Below are 20,884 nucleotides of genomic sequence, written 5' to 3'. Positions count from 1 at the left end.
TTAACATGTAGGATGAGACATGATGCTTGTTAGGCGATATAATAATTTTTTTCAGACAGAGCCGACACTGTTAACGACCAGGTACTCATTTTACACCTGAGTACGGTGAGAGTAAAGAGCCTTTTCCAAGGACTCAACTATGCACCGAGCAAGGTTCGAACCCAAGACCTTCTGATCCGAAAGCGAGTGTCATACTGTAAGACCACATAGCCGCACTTACCATGCTCAACACTGCTTGACTTTGTTTGTACCCCTGAGCCACTGAAGCCCCCTCTATGCTATTTTCTATCTCTTCAGGAGCTCATGCCCCCAGTAAACCCCATGTCCAGGTTCTAGGCAGGAACGAGGTTCACGTGTCCTGGGAACCCCCTGAGGTCCCACTGGGTAGGATAACACGGTATGACGTCAGCATGAATGGCAAAATTATTTACTCAGGTGAGTGATCTCATTTGTGACCCATCGTCTCAAAACAATATTATGTCGGGATGACTCGGACCATGAAAAAAGCAAATTTATGATCGAAAAGATTGGGAATACGAACTTTGGGTCTTTTCACTGTATTTATTCTCTACTAAATTAGAACTAGATCTTTTTATATAGCGCAATATCCTCTAATTCTGCTCAAAGCACTTTACAAAAGGGTCTCTGACCAACAGCAACCAGCAATATTGCAATTTTTTTTTTTCTGACAGAGACAACGCGGATAACGACCAGGTACTCATTTTACATCTGAGTACGGTGAGTAATGTGAGTAAAGAGCCTTTTCCAAGGACTCAACTATGCACCCAGGTCCCAGAACCTTCCATTATGAAAGCGAGTGTCATACCACAAGACCACATAGCTGCACAATATAGAATAGAAATTAAACCCTCAAGTTTCTTATTTGTCACTATAAATTTAATTTCTATCATTTTGTTCACCGTAATATAATACCGTATTGAGACGGTGGGTCACAGTTTGCTTTTGCCTTTTTTCTTTTTTAAAAATGATATAAAACCCCATCTGTCTATTTGTTTTTTTTTGTTTTTTTTTTTAACTAATGATTGTTTAGATGTCCTGAAGCGAGGGTTTAATCACTTGGTTTGTTGGAGATAGTTGTTTTTAGTAATTGTTAATATCCCCTCCCCCCTTCCTCCCAATTACCGTTAATGGAACAACTAACTGGCCAATATCAAGTTACTGAGTAATGTTGAGACCTTTAAAAATAAATAAAAATAAAAAATAAAATAGAATTCCCTTTATTCATCCCATAGGGGAAATTTGTCTCTAGGGTCTATTCCATGGGAAGACTGAAATAACCCCAGGTATTAGCCACTGTGGAGCTCGGAAATTGAGCCAGGGAGAGGTGACTGGCTAAAGGCTACACAGTGCAGTGGTGGGTGATCGAACTCAGTACCTTTCAGGTACGAATCAAAGACCGTACCGCTGAGCCGTGATGCCCCCTAAAAAATGCATTACAGCTCTAGGCTGTCACTCTCAGGAGAGTACCATAGGTTTAAAAAAATGTTATTTTCCTTTTTTTGTTTTGTTTGTTTTTGTTTTTCGTTGGGTTTTTTTGTATGTTTTTATGTTGTTGTTTTTTGGTTTTGTTTTGTTTTTATTTTTGTTCAGAATTCTGTCCCCAAAGTTCAATTTTTGGCCCATAGTTCTTCTACCTGATGTAAAACCAGATTGAAGCATTAGATCACAGATGTATGTTTTTATTATAAAAGCTCCATTCCCTCTTCTTCCTAATTTTATAAAGTCTATTTATTACAACATTATAACATTTCATGCATTTATTTTCAACAAGAAGAAACTTCCATGTCATGTCAGGAGGCAGTGTGGCTCAGCTGTACGGTCTCTGCTTCATACCTGAAAGATACCGAGTTCGATCACCCACCACTGCACTGTGTGGCCTTGACCAAGTCACTTTGCTCTAGCTCAAGTTGCGTCGCTGCACTGCGGCTGACACCTGGGTTATTCCAGTCTTCCCTAGGAATAGACCCTAGAGAAAAGTTTCCCCTATGGGATGAATAATGGGAATTTTATTTTGTTTATTTTATTATCAACAGGTACAGACCTGAGTTGTGGAATGCGACGTCTGACACCAGATACAGAGTATTCCTTTGTTGTAACTGCCTTGACAAATGAGGGGAAGTTTGAGAGTAAAACCACAAAGAAACGAACGGCCAAAGATGAATGTGAGCTACCATGGATTTCGTTTTACCTGATTCTTTTCTTAGGACAACGGAAAACTAATTCATTAATTCACAAAGTACATTTAATAATTTCCTTGCAGTCGATGTTATTCTTTTATCGTATGATAAATGTCAGTTTTTAAATTTTTAACCCTCTCCTTACCAACAATAGGAAAATCGCCACATTCGTTACAAAATACCCAACCTTTTGCTTATTCAAAATTCTTGTGTATATCATAAAATTTACAGAAAATGAACAGTGTGTTGTAGAGCATGTTTTACTAAAGAAATTATGTATTACAAGAACTTACTGCTATTGTGTTTGAGTGATAAAAAATCTATTTTTGTGTTAGTTGGATGTGAAGTTTTGGGGGAAAACCCTGAAAATAGCTGGTAAGGAGAGAGTTAAAATCTTAGAGTCAATATCTTAGCTTTAAATAAGAATTAAACAATTTCTTAATTCCCTTTTTATGGGCTGTTATTAGTCTATAGTAAATCCTATTCTGCCAGATCTAACAGATAATAAGTTGGCCATATATATATATATATATATATATATATATATATATATATATATATATATATATATATATATATATATATATATATATATATATATATTTATATATATAAAGTGTCATAGTTTGTGCATCATCTTAGTTTTAAGGTCTATCTGATCATTGTTCACATCTACTTGCTTTTGTTACAAGATGGGATTCCAACCCAATTGGCCACCAATTCCTAGGGGTTTGATTCAAGATGTAAAATCTTTTAAACTGTTTAATTTGATCGTTCTCATTCCTCCCATCCCCAAATCTGGACCATCCAGTTGATCCAGACAGGCCTCCACTATACCAGCCTCCAAAGAAAGAAGAGGAACCACAAAAATCTGCCTCGCAAAAGAAGAGAAAGTCTGTCGGGGACCTCAAATCGCCCGGATCACACAGTGCTAAGGTGGGTACCATGCATTTTTTTCCCCCGTCATTATTAAAATGGAATTTTAGATTGAGATAAAATAGCGAGGACGGATGATCTTTAACTTAACTTGAGCTTTTATATAGCGCAATATCCACTAAACGTGCTCAAAGCGCTTTACAGGCGATATTACAATTTTTCTGACATAGACAACGCTGTTAACGGCCAAGTACCCATTTTACACCTGAGTACAGTGAGATAACATGTGTAAAGAGCCTTTTCCAAGAACTCAACTATGCACCGAGCGAGGCTCGAACCCAGGACCTTCCGATCCAAAAGTGAGTGTCATATCACTAGACCACATAGCCGCACATCTTTATTGACAACTAACATTTATTTAGGCTAGAAAATAAGATGCCATCACACTGAAAACAGAAGATTAGTTACACAATGTATGTATCCAGTCCTCCATCCGGAAGAGATTGGAATCAGTATTTTGACATCACACTTTTGTTCTCTATTCAAAGCACAAAACGAAAATGTCATTAAGATAAAGATCTGAACAAGTGTGTATATAAGGTGCCATGCAAAGCAAGAAAGAAAGATAGAAGAAAAAAAACCATCCCAAAATTCAGCGGACCTCAACTGGGGATTGGACCTCAGACCTTCTGATTACCGGTCATACGTGCTACCATTAATTGTAGCATGTATGACCGGTGATCAGAAGGTCTGAGGTTCAATCCCCAGTCGAGGTTGACTGATTTTTTGGGATGGTTTTTTTTTTTACTTCTTTTTTTTCTTTCTTGCTTTTTATGGCACCTTTTATACACACTTGTTCATATCCTTATCTTATACTGGTGCCTGCTCCTTAATTTCTTTGAAAATGTCATTAAGCTACTTGAATTCATTGATCCTTTTTTTTTCTACATCCCAAAGGGAAGTCACCTTTCTGCCACTCCAGAAAGACCTGCATCAGGTAAATAATAGTTTGTTTTTGAGATTGTCAAAGCAGCTTTTAATTATTATTTCAATTATGCACATTGCGCATTTATAGAAAAAATCTTCATGCTTGCTCATTCACACTTGAGTCAAGATAAAAGTGACATTTTTAAATTTCAATGTGTCAGATTTAATGATTGGTTCTAACAATTAAAACCACATAAAAATTGTTGCTTTAATTCGTCAATAAAATCAATACTTTACTTAGGGTCACCTTAAAGTCAGTTTTTTTAAAATGATAATATTATCATGACTATCTTCTAACATGGAACTCAAAAGATGATAATATTATCATATCTTTTAACATGGAACTCAAAAAATGATAATATTATCATATCTTTTAACATGGAACTCAAAAAATGGTAATATTATCATGACTATCTTCTAACATGGAACTCAAAAAATGGTAATATTATCATGACTATCTTCTAACGTGGAACTCAAAACATGATAATATTATCATGACTATATTCTAACATGGATCTCACTAATTACCATATTATGGTTTTTGTTACCAAAGATACTGTGACATGTATTAACTCTTTCAGCGCCAGTACAGTGCGGCCTTGAAAGGTAAAAATAATAATGTAATCCAATCCTACTTTCTACAACAGTACTATAAATTGAACCAATGGTATCATTTCTTTCATCAGAATCATCAATTGGCCCTAGGGGGGTATTTTAATTGAGATTTTGAGCCGAATTTAAATGTCGCTGTGTCTTCGCTTGTCATTCTCATACTGCCTCAATCAGGGATCAGCCATTTTGTGACGGAAATGCAAATATAGCCTCAGCGCTGAAAGAGTTAAACCATGTGACAAATCTTACCTGGACAATATTCAAGCAACTTGGTGAAGTCAAATAATACGAATTATAAGTGATTTTTTTAAAATGAAGTATATGAATAATGAACCCAAAATGATATTGTTGTAAAAAAAATTGTATCACTGTTACACAGCCACCAGTATTAACAGTTCTCGACCCCATTTGGTCCAAGAGTCTCCTCGACCAGAGAAACACAAGGAAGAGGAGAATCTTCACCCTAATCCATCTACTAGCCCGGTAGGTTATTTAGGTTGGAATGTTTGTTGCTGTTGGTGGTGTTGTTGTTCATGACAGTGCCCTGCCCTCTCTTCCCCTCTCTTTCTCTCTCTCTCTCTCTCTCCCTCTCTCTCTCTTCCTCTTTCTTTCTCTCTCTCTCTCTCTCTCTCTCTCTCTCTCTCTCTCTCTCTCTCTCTCCCTCTCTCTCTCTTGGTTAGAGCATATAAAAATAAATAAGGTCACTCATGTTTTTTTTCAGATACAATTGTTTCTATGTCCTCCATTTTTCGTCAGTCGACATTTATCCCAAATGTTGACTGACGAAATGGAGGACATAGAAACAATTGTATCGACAAAAAAACGTGAGTGACCTTATATATATATATATGACAACTTCACCAGATATCAATCCAAGCCCCATATAAAGCGAATATTCTACCTACTGAGCCATCAGGACTCCCTAAACATGCTATGCCTATGCCTACATTAAGTAAAGATTTGTATTTAATTAAATTTTGATTTAGAAAGTAATATAGTTTTGACCTAGCATACCTATTTACCAGATGATTACAATGAACAGTTAGTGAAGAAAAGGTTAATTAAAGTGTTTAAAGTGTTTATTCCATAATCATCAAAAGTCCTATATTCATTTTATTCCTCATTTGAATTGTCTGAGCCAGGTTTCATGCTGCTTACAATGTCAGTGTTTTATGTTAACCCTTTAAAAAAATGGATAAAATGTAGTACCAAATTTTCAGATTCTGTTGACCTCCCTTTAACTCACTCAACCCTAACACTGACTCTATCCGTAGTTTACCCGGGTTATTTTTACCCCATGCCTATTTATTACATTTTTCTGAGACAAATTATAGGCATAGTATCAAAGCTAATGTTTTTAATTTTTGCAGTAGTTGAATCAAACTATTTATGTACATGCTCATTTTTAATACATTTTTTACCATTTTGAAAAGTAGCAAAAATCGATAGGACTGAGTGAGTTAAATTGCCTCTTTTTTCTAGACATCTGGTCTATTGAAGTAAAATAAACGTGTAAATAATAAATTTCACACAGAAAGCAAGGACTCTAATCAAAGCCTTTGATATGAGGAAAGAAAATGTCCGTCCACGAACACACAAAGATCCTTCTGCATCCACCCACAATGCATCTGCTAACTCCTCCCATCGCAACACGCCTTCAGCCACAGGACCTCGCGGAGACTCGCATCATACCTCAGCCAGCAACAGCCACCACTATCATCCTCATCACAACAATAAAACAAGCTCTTCATCTAAACCATCTTTTCCAGTAACCGTCAGTTATGTTTCAATCCAAGGCGGGGACGACCAAAACCTTGAACTGGACGCCATTGGTCCAGAATTCGTCAGTAAAAAGACATTTCTTCGTTCTCCAACATTCTACGAAAACACACATCATAGTAACAGTAAAAATGATAGCAATAGTTTTTCTACGTTACGGGTCGACAGGTCTCGAACAACTTTATTCACAGGGAAATCGAGTAATTCTCACCATGGAAATTCTAAAATGCGATTAGGAAGATTGGAATCTAATCATCATCATAATAATAATCATCATAATTTTCACCTTCATCATCACAACCACCATAATGGCGATTTGTCAAGGCATGTCAGTGCAGGACACCAACCTAGGTCATCTTCAGATAATCGAATTCTATCAACAACAGGAAGTGGAGGGATTCATGGGAAATCCCCCTGGCTCCCCAAACCGTCTATACCAAGTCCTGAGTATTTAGAAGGAAGTCGGGTTCTAAGTGGGGCTTCTGGAACATTTTCCCAGAATAGTCCTAGAGTATCTTTTGATGCCAATCTTGCAGACGTAGATCAAGAGGCAGTTGAGGCAGCCTTACAAAGAGGAAGGGGGTGAGTAATCAGTAAAGCCCAATTATTCTGATTTTTTTAAAAAGACATAGATTTAAAAAAAAAGGTTCTATTCATTCATTAATCTTTTAATGGATTATTTATTTGGCGTGTTCATGCGTGCTGAGTACATTGCACAACACAGAATGGCTTTACTGTGAGATTTTTTAACAACGCCTAATTCAAAATGTTTGATTAAACAATTTTCAAAGAATTCAGAAATTTCAAATATTGTTTATCGGATTTTGGGGAATTGATTTTTTCTTTTTTAAATAAAACTAATATTCATATTTGCAAATCAACAAAGATTGAGAAATATAATATTTTGGTTATTTATATATTAATCTATTCATCTTAAATTCATTATTTTATATTTTCTAATGTTTTGATTTATTGATGGATTTATTTTGCTTGCAACCACTGAGCAGATTAAAGGATTTGATTTCAATTTAATATTATGACAGGAGATAGAAATCATTTACAAAACAAAACTTGAAAGAAAAAGAAAAATCTTTTGAAGAAACCAGAGGGTGTTCTGTATCAACGCCATAACTTTTTAAATTTTTTTTGTGAAATAGATGTTTTGTTAAGAAAAATGCTTAATAACTTCCTATAAAATGTTTATTGACTTGGCATTAATTAAATTGAATCCAATTAATCTATTATTTGTAATGATACTAGTAATAGTTATGAAAAATTGTATATTTGAATTTTAAAAATATATTCACAAAGAATTACTCCATAAATTTATTTATTTAGAATTGGCCAAAATCAGTAAAATAATATTCTTATAACAGTTTCCAAAGAGATAATATTTATTGAAATGGCTGACAAGTTGGGCTTTTTTTTTATTACTCATTAATGTGCTATAACTATCACTAATTAAAACCATTTTGGCAAGGGAAGGTTATTTTTATACTCGTTTGTTATAATTGAGAGAGGTTGAGAGAGAGAGAGAGAGAGAGAGAGAGAGAGAGAGAGAGAGAGAGAGAGAGAGAGAGAGAGAGAGAGAGAGAGAGAGAGAGAGAGAGAGAGAGAGATTGTGTGTGTGTGTTGTGTGTGATGAGAGAGAGAGAGAGAGAGAAGAGAAGAGAGAGAGAGAGAGAGAGAAAGAGAGAGAGAGAGAGAGAGAGAGAGAAAGAGAGAGAGAAAGAGAGATTGGAGTATTTATATTTCATCACTTGCCAATTTGGATGGATGATATTTGGCTCTAACTCTATACAATTTAACATGATTTCATGTTGCCACAGAGCTGTGCTTTTTATATTGGTAGAAATTATTCTATTCAAATTTTAGGATTTGCATTCTTCAGTTTTGTTGCCATTCCTCGTCTCATCAAATACCTTCACTTCATGGCTTTTGGCAAACACCCGATTTCTTATCGGAAACTCTAAAAGAATAATCTGAAGTAAAGTCAATCGCTTAACCCTCTCTTCACCAACTACATGAAAATTGAAAATCGTCACATTCGTTACGATACAGCCAACATATTTCTCACTCAGATTTCTTTTGTAATCACAAAATTTGAAGGAAAAAAAACAACATTATAGTTATGAGAACTGTGATGTCCTCCAGCTTGTTTTGCTGAACAAAATTATGTATGTCATGTACTTATTCCTTTTGAGTTAGAGTTTAAAATAATTGATTTTTAGGTTGGATGTCTTAGACGTTTCGGGAAAACCTGAAAAATTGTCCGTTCAGAGATAGTTAAGTTGTTTTTTTCATGTGACCCTTCGCCTCAAAACAGTATTAATTCGGGTTGGTTAAGATGTTGAAAATTGAATTTATAGCCAGAAATATCAGACTTGTGTTGAGTTTGTATGTTTTATTGAGGAGAATGGATACCATATTTTAGGGTGCTAATGCCAACAATTTATATTTTTGCCTAGTTTAACATTTAATTAGGCTTTTAAGCATATTGTTCGTTCCGACATAATACCGTTTTGAGACGATGGGTCACAAATGAGGTTTAAAAAAACAAAAACTTTTTGAAAAAGAAATCCTCAATGCTGTAAGCCCAATCAAGCTGAAGGGTTTTTTCGAATTTTTTATCTAAAGGAAGAGTACCTATTGCTTGCTATTCTTTGGATAGGTTGCTAGTCTATCACAAGATACTTTCTATCAGATCTAACAGACCCAGCTATCCAATCACTGTTTGGTGGACAAAGGGTCAGATAAAACCTCAACTGCACCTTGACTGATACAGGTCCTTTTGAGGGCAATGCTCTACCAACTGAGCTATGAGAACACCCAATTAAAAAATGAAAATATTCTCATCCCTCCTTATACCGCCCTGTGTTATACCACCAGCCTCACTTACCGCCAAATTTTTGTCCGTAACAAATCGATTCTCTACATAAAAATACGAATAACCTCATTATACCACCATCCACCATCCACCATCCAGAAGCTTATTGGCAAGAACGGTTATATACAAATAATAGAAAAAAATATTTGATATACCATCAATGCTACTCAACAAAATTGCCTTCTAAGTTTTTTATTACAATGAAAAAATAGATCTGTCATTTTCTTTTAATTTTGCTAATTTTAGTATAATTGACTTCTAATTAGGGTTCAGATAATGATTCCAAACACCAGTTGAGTCCTATACAACAATGACCAAATTTGTTATACTGCCAGTTTTCCCTTGGTCCAAAGATGGTGGTATAACGAAGTTTCATTGTATTTAAAATAGCAGTATCTTTAATAAATATTGGCTTTATTTTTGTTCATCATTGTCTGGATATTACATATCCATAGTGCTATGTTATAAACAGGTTATTCACATTTGTGTTTACACCATACTTTAAACTAACTTTTCAAAATACACAGAGAGCTCAAATCATTACTTAACAAGTTTTGAAAAGTTAATACTCAGTACTAAGCGCGCTTTTTATGGGTGTTTTTCAAATTTCAAAAAGTTTATTTAAAATGCAAAGACAGCTCTGTGGTGACACGTGGCTTTTTAAAAAACATTTTTTATGTGTGTTTGGGTGGTGTGCTAATCTGCCTTCCATTGCAGGAGGGAGGAGGGTGGACGCAACACACCTTTATTTCAAACACGATCTAAGACACCAGTGGACGCATATTTCATCGAGGCACAGCAGGCTTTTATCCAACGGACTAACACTTTTGTTAGTAGTCACAGGTTAGACATTCTCTAGCAACAGTTGTCATGAAATCCTTTTTTCAATCGGGTAAAAAAAAACATATATTTTTTTCACATGATTTCATTCCAGCATTTAAAAAAAAATTGATTTCATATAATTTTAGCTTTGTAGTTGTAGAGAAATTTAATCACCAAAACAAAAATAGTTTCTATAACAGCTATACTTTTTAAATTAATAATTTCCGTCTCCATAAAGGTATACGTTAAAAAATATATTGCCGCATGTCCATTTATTTAAATGTTTATTCTTAATCCATTCTCTAATTTGTTTACTTTTATTATTATTTATTATATTACTATTATGTTTAAAGACGTGTTTTTTATCTTATTCAAATAAGCTTATCTGTTTTTGGGTTTGTTTTCTGTTTGTTTGTTTTGTTGTTTTTTTTTTTTTTGTCTTTTTAATTTTTTGTTTATTCTTCTTTTCATTTTCCATTTAAATTTATAAAAATCTGTCCGATTTCTTTCTTTTTAAAATCAAAATTATTCTTTTACATCTTGTGAAATCCAAATGTTATGGGATAAGAGTTCCCTTGTAACCTATATATTCTTACAAAACTTTAAATATTTACATTGAGATCTTATTTTGTTTGACGATTTTTACAATTAGGTTGAACTGATTAAAATTAAATTTGACTGACATGAGTTCGTCACTGAACCTGGTTTTGATTTACATCAAAATGGTTTTACATTGAAATTACGTTTTTTTCTAACATTCACAAACTCTTCACACCCTATGACTCTCCATAAAATTTGTCATGTCCTTTCAAATCTTCAATTTGAAAATGTGTAGACGTTGTTCATTGTCTTGAGATTATCAAATGTAAATAGAGAATTTGAGGAAACAATGCGACTGTCTCAAAGCAGTGTCATGTCGGAATAGACTAGGTGCTGAAAACTGAATTGTTAATGACAGATATGAAGCTTGGGGGTTAATTTCTATTCCTCACAGTAAAGAAAAAGTACAAAATCATATGTTTAAAAATTCTTTTTTTAATTAAAAAAATTAAGTTCCATTAATTTCTATTCCTCACAGTAAAGAACAAGTACAAAATCTTCCTTTTTTTAAAAACAAAATTTTTAATTTAAAAAATTAAGTTCTATTAATTTCTATTCCTCACAGTAAAGAAAAAGTACAAAATCTTGTGTTGAAAAACAAATTTTTAATTTTAAAGAATTAAGTTCTATTAATTTCTATTCCTCACAGTAAAGAAAAAGTACAAAAAGCGTATGTTGAAAAAACAAAATTTAAAACTAAGTTCGTATTTCTTATTATCTTAATTCTAAACTCACTTTTTAAGGTCATCCCGACATAATTCTGTTTTGAGACAGTGGGTCACAAATAATTATGGTGACTGTAGATATAAATCTAGAAAACATGTTATGATTTATGTAGCTCATTTTCGCAGATTGGTTTTTTTAAAAATTGCACTTTAAAAATGTAGAATTTTTTTTTCTGAGAGAATTGAAACGTTCTGTTTATTTCTTTTTATTTATTTTCAATTATTATTTTTTTTAAAATAACGTGCTGTTTTTTTTTCCTTGTTTTTCTCTTATTTTTGTGTTTTCGATACAAACCATATTTTTTCATTAATCTTTTGTCTCAGTAATAGTAATATTTATAAATCCAAGTTGCGAAAAATCACAGTTTATCTCATTGAAATTGTTCTTGCTATAAGTTAAAACATTGGACAGACTAGAGAGAAGTATCTTTTTTTTTTAGTACCACATGTTTCACTGTCAGTCAAGATTCCCCTGCACATTTGTGTGCAAGATCATAGAGACATTATTTACTTTTTTTTCCCCATGCACTGACAAAAGAAATTTCTTTATTTTGACCATAAAATTTTAAAACTTAACATTGAAAGAAAAAGATGACCTTGACTTGTCTGGGATTCATTATGAAGGGAGAAATTGTGGTTTGAAAAAAAAAAGTCTCACTGTTATTGGGTTGAGTGTTAGATAGATTACGTTTTATAAGCTTCACTATTTCCCATTCAAACGTTTGTGTTGTAAATTGAATCCGTTTTTATTTATTAATCATTATCCCTAACTTTATTCAGCTTTGTATCCTGAAAAAAAATATGCTATGCAGTTCTTTTCAAAGGTAAGTTCAGCTAGAATTGACAAATTAGAGAGCATCAGAGACTGGGGTAAGATAAAGATCTGATAACGTGTGTATGCCCTTGTCTGACACTGTTTCATACACACTTTATTTTTAGATCGTTATGTCCAGCTCGCATGTTTGAAGTTATTTTAAATTTTATTCACGAAATAGTCAATATCAATCAATATGCCAATCAAAAATGGAGAAAGCAACATTTTTGGAAGCAAACAAAAATCTAGAAAAAATAAGCTAAAATTGTCACAAAAAACAAAAACAAACAAGTTTTGTGATTTTACACTGGCCTACCACTTATTCAGTATTAAATGTACCACTCTAACTTTTCATCAACACCATAAAATTCCTTCAGCATTTATGATAATGGATTTGATTCAACTTCAGCTAGGATGGAATTCCTGATATGACTTAAAGCTTGAAATATTGCTTTGGAAATATTGCCCTGGGAAAATTTACTTTAGAAAAGGGACTATGTGAAACAATTTGCCAGTTTTGTCTTATCCTAGTATGTTCGTTTAAATTTTTTTAACTCCTCGGAAAATCATAGTATCAGCATTTAAATTTATTATTTTTTTTTTTTTTGTGTCAACCTTTCTCGGGAAATTTTATGTTAAAATAGCAATGCATCTCTGCTGAAATTTCAAAATTACGACGATTGTATTGATATTGATAATTTCTTCAACAAGATGTGAAACAGATTATATTTGCAAGCTGAACCTACTTTTGAAAGAAACTGGATAATAATGAATGAATTAACTCTCAGGATAAAAACTGAAAAAAGGTGGGGATGGTAAAATGATAAACAAAGATGGATTCAATTTGACATGTATACCGTACATATTTGCAGGTCTGATAACCCAAATTGTTATGGTCTCATTGTTATAATAGAAATACTCTCAAACCAATGCGAAATATTTTCCATTAGAACAATGTTAAAATGAGTTCATACTTGCATCTAGCTATCAGACCTGCTAATATGTTCATTTCGATTAAATTTAATCAAATGAAACACAATGAGTTGGGTTTTTTTTCTTTTTTTTTTCTTTTTAAAATAGATAATGAATGTAACCACCTATTGATTTATTTTTCTCCTTTCATCTTGTTTTTTTCTGGTTTTTAAAATAAAAAATAGATAATGAATGTAACCACTTATTGATTTATTTTTCTCCTTTCGTCTTGTTAAATTTTAACTTTTATTCTTACATAAAAACCCAGACCCGGTCTGAAGAAGGCAATGAACATCAGTATGGCAGCTCCTGTACAATTGTTAGGGTCGGCATCCCTACAGTTGCCAGACCACAAACAGAACCAGCAACGGTCCCACAACAAGTTCATACCCATGCAGCTGAGGACTCAACCTACCAACCTTACGGCAAACCAGCTGCATAGAATGAACACTACACTGGTGGAACCCAATAGAGGTGGGTCTGTATAGTAGATTTAGAATATAACAAGATGTTCAACGAGTGTCTCTTTGCTTAACTCTTTGAGCGCTGAAGCTATATTCGCATTTCCATCACAAAATGGCTGACCCCTGATTGAGGCAGCGTGAGAATGACAAGCTAAAACAAAGCGACATTCGACAGCGCAAAATCTCAATTAAAATACCCCCTAGGACCAATTACTTTTGCCTTTCAAGACCGGCTGCACTGTGCAGTAGAACAGATTTTGCTCTGGCGGTACAATGCGGCCAATTGTGCTGAAAGAGTTAAGATCATGGCTTACTTGACCTAATCCTCTTCGCTCCTTGTGGAACAAAGGGTCTTTACAATTGTCTACCATCTGCTTCTGTCCTTGGTCATCTTCTTGATAGTCTATCAGGTGAGGCCTGTTTGTCAGATCATAAATTCCCTAGTAGTCAAGATAGTTGTAGTGCCAAATTTGTGTCCATGCAATTAATTTCTTCTTTCTTTTCCTATTGTATTAGACTAGCGTTCTATCCAAAGGGTAGCAGACAATTGGTATTGTCCATTGTAGAAACTGGGAAATACTCCGGCTCTATGAGCCTTATGGCTCTGAAGGACTACTTTTTTTTTTTTTTCTTCTTTTCTTATTATGTGGGCCTTAGGTATACCATAAACTATTACATCAAATGGCAGTGTGAAATTACCTAGATTTTTACCAAGATGAATTTTTATCCAAAAACAACTATTCCATCAAAACTAAAGAAGGAACATGATCTACTCGGTCTCAAAACGTTGGCGCAAGACAGGGACTGGTGGAAAAATATTACAAAAGGGATCCAACAAGTAGAGGACACGCTGACAACCGCACAATTCACAGCAACCATCCTTAAGTGTGTTGCCAAGATCAAATAGCAGCGTCCAATAGAGAAAAAATGCTCAATGTGCATATTGTATTTTGTATCTGTTGACTGGATTCAAGAAGTTCAATGGAATGATGTGTTTCCCATAGCATCAGTTTGGTATTATGTCAGGGTGGAACAGGTGACAAAAAAGGAAACTTAAAGTTAAAGTAAAATGAATATAAAAATAATTTTGAAAATAATAAAATTCCCTTATTCATCCCATTGGGGAAAATTGTCTTTAGGGTCTATTCCAGTTTGTAACTATAAAAACAATGACATTTTTTTTTCTTTCAAGGTCTACCAGGAAGACGTCTTGAAGCCCTGACACGCAGCCAGACCACCCTGAGTATGAAATCTTCAGTCAGCAATGCATCCCATCGTAGTGCCCCACCTCAGACTGGACCTGGGATTGATATGGAGTTGCTCGGAGTTACCACGCAAAATATTATCAATGGTAAATAAATCATCAGAAATTGATTTCCACATTTTTTGTCTGAAATAGTGGGTACCTATGAGTACCTAGTGCGGCTATGTGGTCTTGTGGTATGACACTCGCTTTCGGATCGGAAGGTCCTGGGTTCGAGCCTCTCTCGGCACATAGTTGAGTCCTTGGAAAAGTCTCTTTACTCACATTCTCTCACCATACTCAGGTGTAAAATGAGTACCTGTCTGTTAACAGCGTTGCTTCTGTCCAAAAAATTGAAATATCGCCTCACAGTGTTGCTGTTGGCCATGACCTCTTATAAAGTGCTTTGAACACGTTTAGTGGATATTGCATTATATAAAAAAAGCTCAATTCATTACTTAATATGGAGTCTTTGAGGTCCTGACAGCTTAGTTGGCAGCAGATTCACCTCATAAGCAAAGGGATTTGTATTGGTCCCGAGTGCAGTTAGAAATATGTTTTCTGACCATTCAGCAGTGTTTGGGTAGCTGGATCTTATAGAATTGGTGAAACTGTACTTTGTGGTAGACTAACTTCCAATTAAAGCACAATAAGCAATTGGTACTGTCCATATAATGAAATATTGCAGTGCCCTCCGCCTGTTAGGTGATATTACAATTTTTCGGACAAAGACAACACTGTTAACGGCCAGGTACTCATTTTACACCTGAGTACGGTGAGAGAATGTGAGTAAAGAGCCTTTTCCAAGGACTCAAATATGCGCTGAGCGGGAGGCTCGAACCCAGGACCTTCTGATCTGAAAGCGAGTGGCATACCAATAGACCACATAGCCGCACGAAGTGATAAAGAAATCCAGAATTACTTCAAACAAGGCCCACATTTCAATACTTTTGTTTTAATCTTGTTTCAGGTACGGCAAACCAAGAACGAGTACAGCCAAATGTCTGATGTTTAATTCTTGCCTTCAATACTTTGGAGTCTCTTTCTAAATCTTTGTGATCTAGTCATGTGATCCCATGATATTTTCATCATGTGACTTATGGGCATTGTAAAAATAGCATTCTCTCTGACTTTCACTTTCAGCAGGGCACAAGTTCTGCCATGAAAGAATATTTAGAAATAATTAGACTGTCTGCATCTTAATGTTTATCTGAGGCAACATATTTTATATCTTTCTCTCTCTCTCTCTCTCTCTCTCTCTCTCTCTCTCTCTCTCTCTCTCTCTCTCTCTCTCTCTCTCTCTCTCACTCTTTCTTCTATCTATCTTCTTATCTGTATATTCTTTTTCTCTCACTCTTTTTTTTTTTTGTATGACAGCTTAACCCTATACTTAAGCCCTTTCTTCCAATGCCAAAATGACCTGAAAGAGTTTCAAGTGCCAATTAACTCCAAGAATATCGATGGGCGGCTGATCAAACCTCTCAAGTCCCGATTTTCACGATCGGAGATCAAAACTCTGAAGTCCACATACGAGCTTTGCACACCTTGTTTTATTTAATTTTGGGTGGATCAGACCCCTGATGATGCTGACCATCGATATACAAAAATACGGCTCGCACATTAAGTTAGAAAAATGAAATTATCATATTTTTTTAAATCAAATAGTTCAATACAAACAGTTAAGACCAAATGAATCTTTTACTGAATTAAATTATATACGTTACAAAAAAAGCCTTGAATTATACACACAAAGAGACAATCATCTAAAGATGCAGAAGATTCTCCTTCTTTTTCATTGCAATATATTTATTTGCCCAATTACAGAAGGCTTTAAAACTCTATTGAAATGAGGCAGATAACAATAATGTAACCCATTATCTCAAAACGGTTATATTAGTGTGGACAAGATGCAAAATAGTTCATTTAACTCACTCAATCCTAGGATTTTTGCTACTTTTCAAAATTGGGTAAAAGCTATTAAAAATGAGCATGTACATAGGTGATTTAATTCAACTACCATTAACATGCAAAAACTGAAAACATGAACTTTGATACTACGCCTATAATTTGTCTCAGAAAAATGTAATAAATAGACATGGGGGTGAAAGTAACCCAGGTAGCTACGGATATAGTTGGGGTTGAGTAAGTTAACTCTCTCAAATTCATATGACTGGGCAAATGAACAAATTTGTCCAATTTTCAGTCATGTTGAACTCGAGATAGATAAAGATAAAATGGACAGGAAATGTGGGAATTCAGTTTTTGTCATCCCGAGAAACGATATCTTTCGTCCTCAGTAAAACATAAAGTTAACCCAAGTAAGACTCATATTTTCGTCCATGAACTCAACTTTTAGCATCTAAACCACACTGACATAACTCTCTGTCTAGAGATGATGGGTCACAATTACCAGCGGCATCCATCTCTTTCTATGCAAGCACCAGCTACTATTTTTACTTTTAACCCTCTCCTTACCAACCAGAGTAAAATTGTCACATTCTTTACATTGCAACCAACATTTTTATCATTCTGATTTCTTTTGTACTTCATAAAATTTAAAGAGGAACTTTTTGCTACAGCTATAAATACTTGATACTGCGTTGAAGAGTTTAAATTTGTTGAATAATATTATGTATAGAAAATACCTGCTTGTTGCTTTTCTGTTTGAGGAAGAAAAATCTATTTTTCTATTGGGTGGATGTGAAATTTTAGGGAAAATTCCGAAAATGCCTGGTAAGGAGAGAGTTAATTTATTTTTACCTCAAACTTGTGAATGACTTTAGTTATGGTGATTCTTCAGTTGTAGTTGGACACCGATAATCATTAACATCCATCTCTAACCTTGCAAGGGACATAATCGATGTGCATATATTTGCAGGTCTGATAACCTGACGCAATTACATTGTTATAATGGACAATAGTTTGCGATGGTTTAAGAGTATTTCCATTATAACAATGAGCCCATAACAATTTGGGTTATCAGACCTGTAAATAAGTACACATGAGCCATAACGATACGCCGTGTCATATTTTTGTTTGTGCTAAAATAAATTTGAATCTGCCTCTGGTTAGAGACCAATGCTTGCGTAATGTACATTTCTAAAAATTTGTAAAATAACATTGTTATTTATTTATTTTTAATCTTTCATCGTGCCTTTGACGGAATAGTAGTGGCTGTTATCATCATTAGGTTTTCAGTGCCATTTTAGTTTCAAGTCCTACCTCATAATATAAGGAGATGTGTGTGTGTGTGTGTGTGTTGGGGGGTGGGGGGGGGGGGTCCCTAAAGCTCAATTGGTAGGTCTGTTATCATCATTAGGTTTTCAATGCCATTTCAGTTTCAAGTCATACCTCATAATATAAGGAGATGTGTGTGTGTGTGTGTGTGTGTGTGTTGGGGGTGGGGGAGGTCCCTAAAGCTCAATTGGTAGGGCTGTTATCCTCATTAGGTTTTCAATGCCATTTTACTTTCAAGCCATACCTCATATAAGGAGATGTGTGTGTGTGTGTGGGGGGGGGGGGGGGTCCCTAAAGCTCAGTTGGTAGGGCACTCGCATTAGACACAAAGGGACTGATATCGACCGTGGGTGCAATTGGAATTTTTTTTCTGACTCTCCTCCCCCCTCCCCCCGCTATCTGTCCATCCAGCAGTGACTGGGTTGTGGGTCTATTAGATGTTGCGATAGAATAGTGTCCTGTCCAAAGGGTTGCAGGCAGTAGCTATTGCCCATTTAATGCAATAGGAACCAGGATAAAACCAGGCCATATGGGCATTTAGCTCTCAAGGGCTAATCGAATAAGGTCGTACAATTGGTTATGCCTGCTATTGTTGATAAGATCTGGTATTCTTTGACTTCTATTATGCAAGTTGTTTTGCTGAAGGGTGGTTGGATGGTTTGACGAACTGTCTCTCTCTCTCTCTCTCTCTCTCTCTCTCTCTCTCTCTCTCTCTCTCTCACTCTCTCTCTCTCTATCTATCTATCTCTCTCCCTCTTTCTTTCTCCTATCTATCTATCTATCTATCTATCTATCTATCTATCTATCTATCTATCTATCTATCTATCTATCTGGTATGGAGGCTTGTAACTAGAATGGTACCTCATTTTGAAAATCTACATTTCCCATTATGAAGATAAATGATTCTTATCATGTTTTCAAGGACATTCCTCTTATCATAAAGAGATTTTTGTCAGTGCTTGTCATAGTGTGACGTCATTATGGAGGTGGTGAAAATACAGTTTTTCATATTTTCTAAATTGCTCTCCATTTTTAAAAATATATTTTCTTCTAATATTAGATAAATTATTGATCGCCATTCAGAAAAGACAAGGATTTTTTTTTTAATGAATTAAATAAACTATGAATGTTATGACTTACTTGACTTAGATGCCTTTCGCGTCTCGACCGAAAGATCGGGTCGCCTTGGCTGTTTCCAGTATTTCCTGTGTGAGGTGTCTCCAATATTGCCGGTCCTCTGCTAGGGTTCTCAGATTTTCAAGGTCCCCTGCCGTTATGAGACTAATGCTTTGTCCAAGTGTTGTGAGGTTTTTGTTTAGGATCACAGGGAGTGTTGTGATCGGTCTTCCTCTGAAAAGGTTCCCGTGTTTTTGGAAGTATCCCGACATGGCTTGGTTTGCTGGTATGTTTTTGTCCCTGCGTAGTATGTGACCGAAAAGTTGCCATCGTTGTTGTAAAATGTCAAGGGAGATTGGTCTTTCTTTTGTGATCTTATAGAGTGATTCATTTGAGATCTTTTTGGGGTATTTGATGTCCAGTACCCTTCTTAGCTGTGTGCAATGGAAGGCATCCAGATGTTCTTCTTCGGATTTTGTCAACGCCCAAGTGCCGCAGTTATACAGAAGTACCGGTTTTACAAGAGCATGGTACAGTTTCAGTTTGGTTTTTCTCTTTATTTTGTCACCTCTAATCCATACATTGGTGAGTTTACTGAGTGCGGCGTTTGATAGCTGTTTTCTTCTTTGTACATCCTCGGTGTCTCCAATTAGTGAGCCGACTTTCTTTGTTCTTTTCCATTCCTCTTTGTTCCTCGATATTGTTGTAAATTCGGTTTTATTGGCATTGACTTGGAGGTTATATTTCATGAGGGTATTTTGTATGATGTCTATATTTGCTGGTGTTGATCCAATAAAATCGACATCATCTGCATAGGCGATTTCTCTAGGGATTGCATTCTCAATATGAGTCGTTGGTTTTGGAATGACTTTTCGAACTTCTTTCAGAGCGTGTTCTAAGTATATTGTGAACAGAATCGGGCTCAGACTATCTCCTTGGGGGGTCCCGATGTTACTTTCGAACTGCGTCTGTTTTGTGGCCCCGTATATCCTTGGTTGTATCTTTGTGTTGCTGAGGAGAAATCGGATTATTCGGAGCTCGTCTTCGTCAACTATGTCTGTTAATATCTCCAAAAGTTTTCCTCTGTCGATCGTATCAAAGGCTGCGGACATATCGATTCCGGTTATTGTTATGGATATGTTTTCTTTGAGTGCCTTTGCTGCCAACCATTTATGTGTCCATACAACGTCCGATGTGCTTCGGTCTTGGCGAAACCCGCTTTGGCTATGTGATAGGTATTTTTCTATTTTCGGTCTAATTCTGTTGAGGACAATAGTTGACAGTGTTTTTCTTATGGTATTCAGTAATGTTATTGGGCGCAGGTTGTTTACGGGTCCTTTCGTTTTTCCTGGTTTTTGTATTGTAATTAGGACACCGCTGTTTATGTCCCAGTCTTTGTGTGTTGAGAATGTTTTGTTCATTATGTTTGCAATGCTCAGATCCAGGGAGAGTGTACCGCATTTCAGCAATTCAGCGGGAATTTCATCTTCGCCTGGGGGTCTGTTATTGTTTAGGCACTTTATGCTATTTCTAACTTCAGTTGTTGTGATGC

At 35.3% G+C, this 20,884-nt stretch overlaps 1 protein-coding gene across 2 annotated transcripts in view; it reads left to right on the top strand.

Moving 5' to 3' along the window:
• Positions 1–16,121, top strand: part of LOC144980119 (uncharacterized) — a 58,844-nt gene extending 42,723 nt beyond the window's left edge. The window contains exons 14-23 of one of the 2 annotated variants that reach the window (XM_078927663.1): positions 298–435; positions 2,055–2,183; positions 3,010–3,134; positions 4,032–4,071; positions 5,053–5,156; positions 6,208–7,034; positions 10,057–10,182; positions 13,541–13,746; positions 14,929–15,087; positions 15,950–16,121. In XM_078927663.1, the coding sequence (XP_078783789.1) occupies positions 298–435; positions 2,055–2,183; positions 3,010–3,134; positions 4,032–4,071; positions 5,053–5,156; positions 6,208–7,034; positions 10,057–10,182; positions 13,541–13,746; positions 14,929–15,087; positions 15,950–15,987 (1,892 nt within the window). In that variant the 3' untranslated portion in view covers positions 15,988–16,121. The remainder of the gene's footprint in view (positions 1–297; positions 436–2,054; positions 2,184–3,009; positions 3,135–4,031; positions 4,072–5,052; positions 5,157–6,207; positions 7,035–10,056; positions 10,183–13,540; positions 13,747–14,928; positions 15,088–15,949) is intronic. The other variant, XM_078927664.1, reaches the window with a different exon arrangement.
• The last annotated feature ends 4,763 nt before the right edge of the window (positions 16,122–20,884 follow it).

This window comes from Berghia stephanieae, chromosome 9 (genome assembly GCF_034508935.2).
Source record: "Berghia stephanieae isolate SIO BIC M18660-M18661 chromosome 9, UCSD_Bste_1.3, whole genome shotgun sequence".
Lineage (NCBI taxonomy): Eukaryota > Metazoa > Mollusca > Gastropoda > Nudibranchia > Aeolidiidae > Berghia > Berghia stephanieae.
This window is presented reverse-complemented; position numbering and strand designations above follow the sequence as displayed.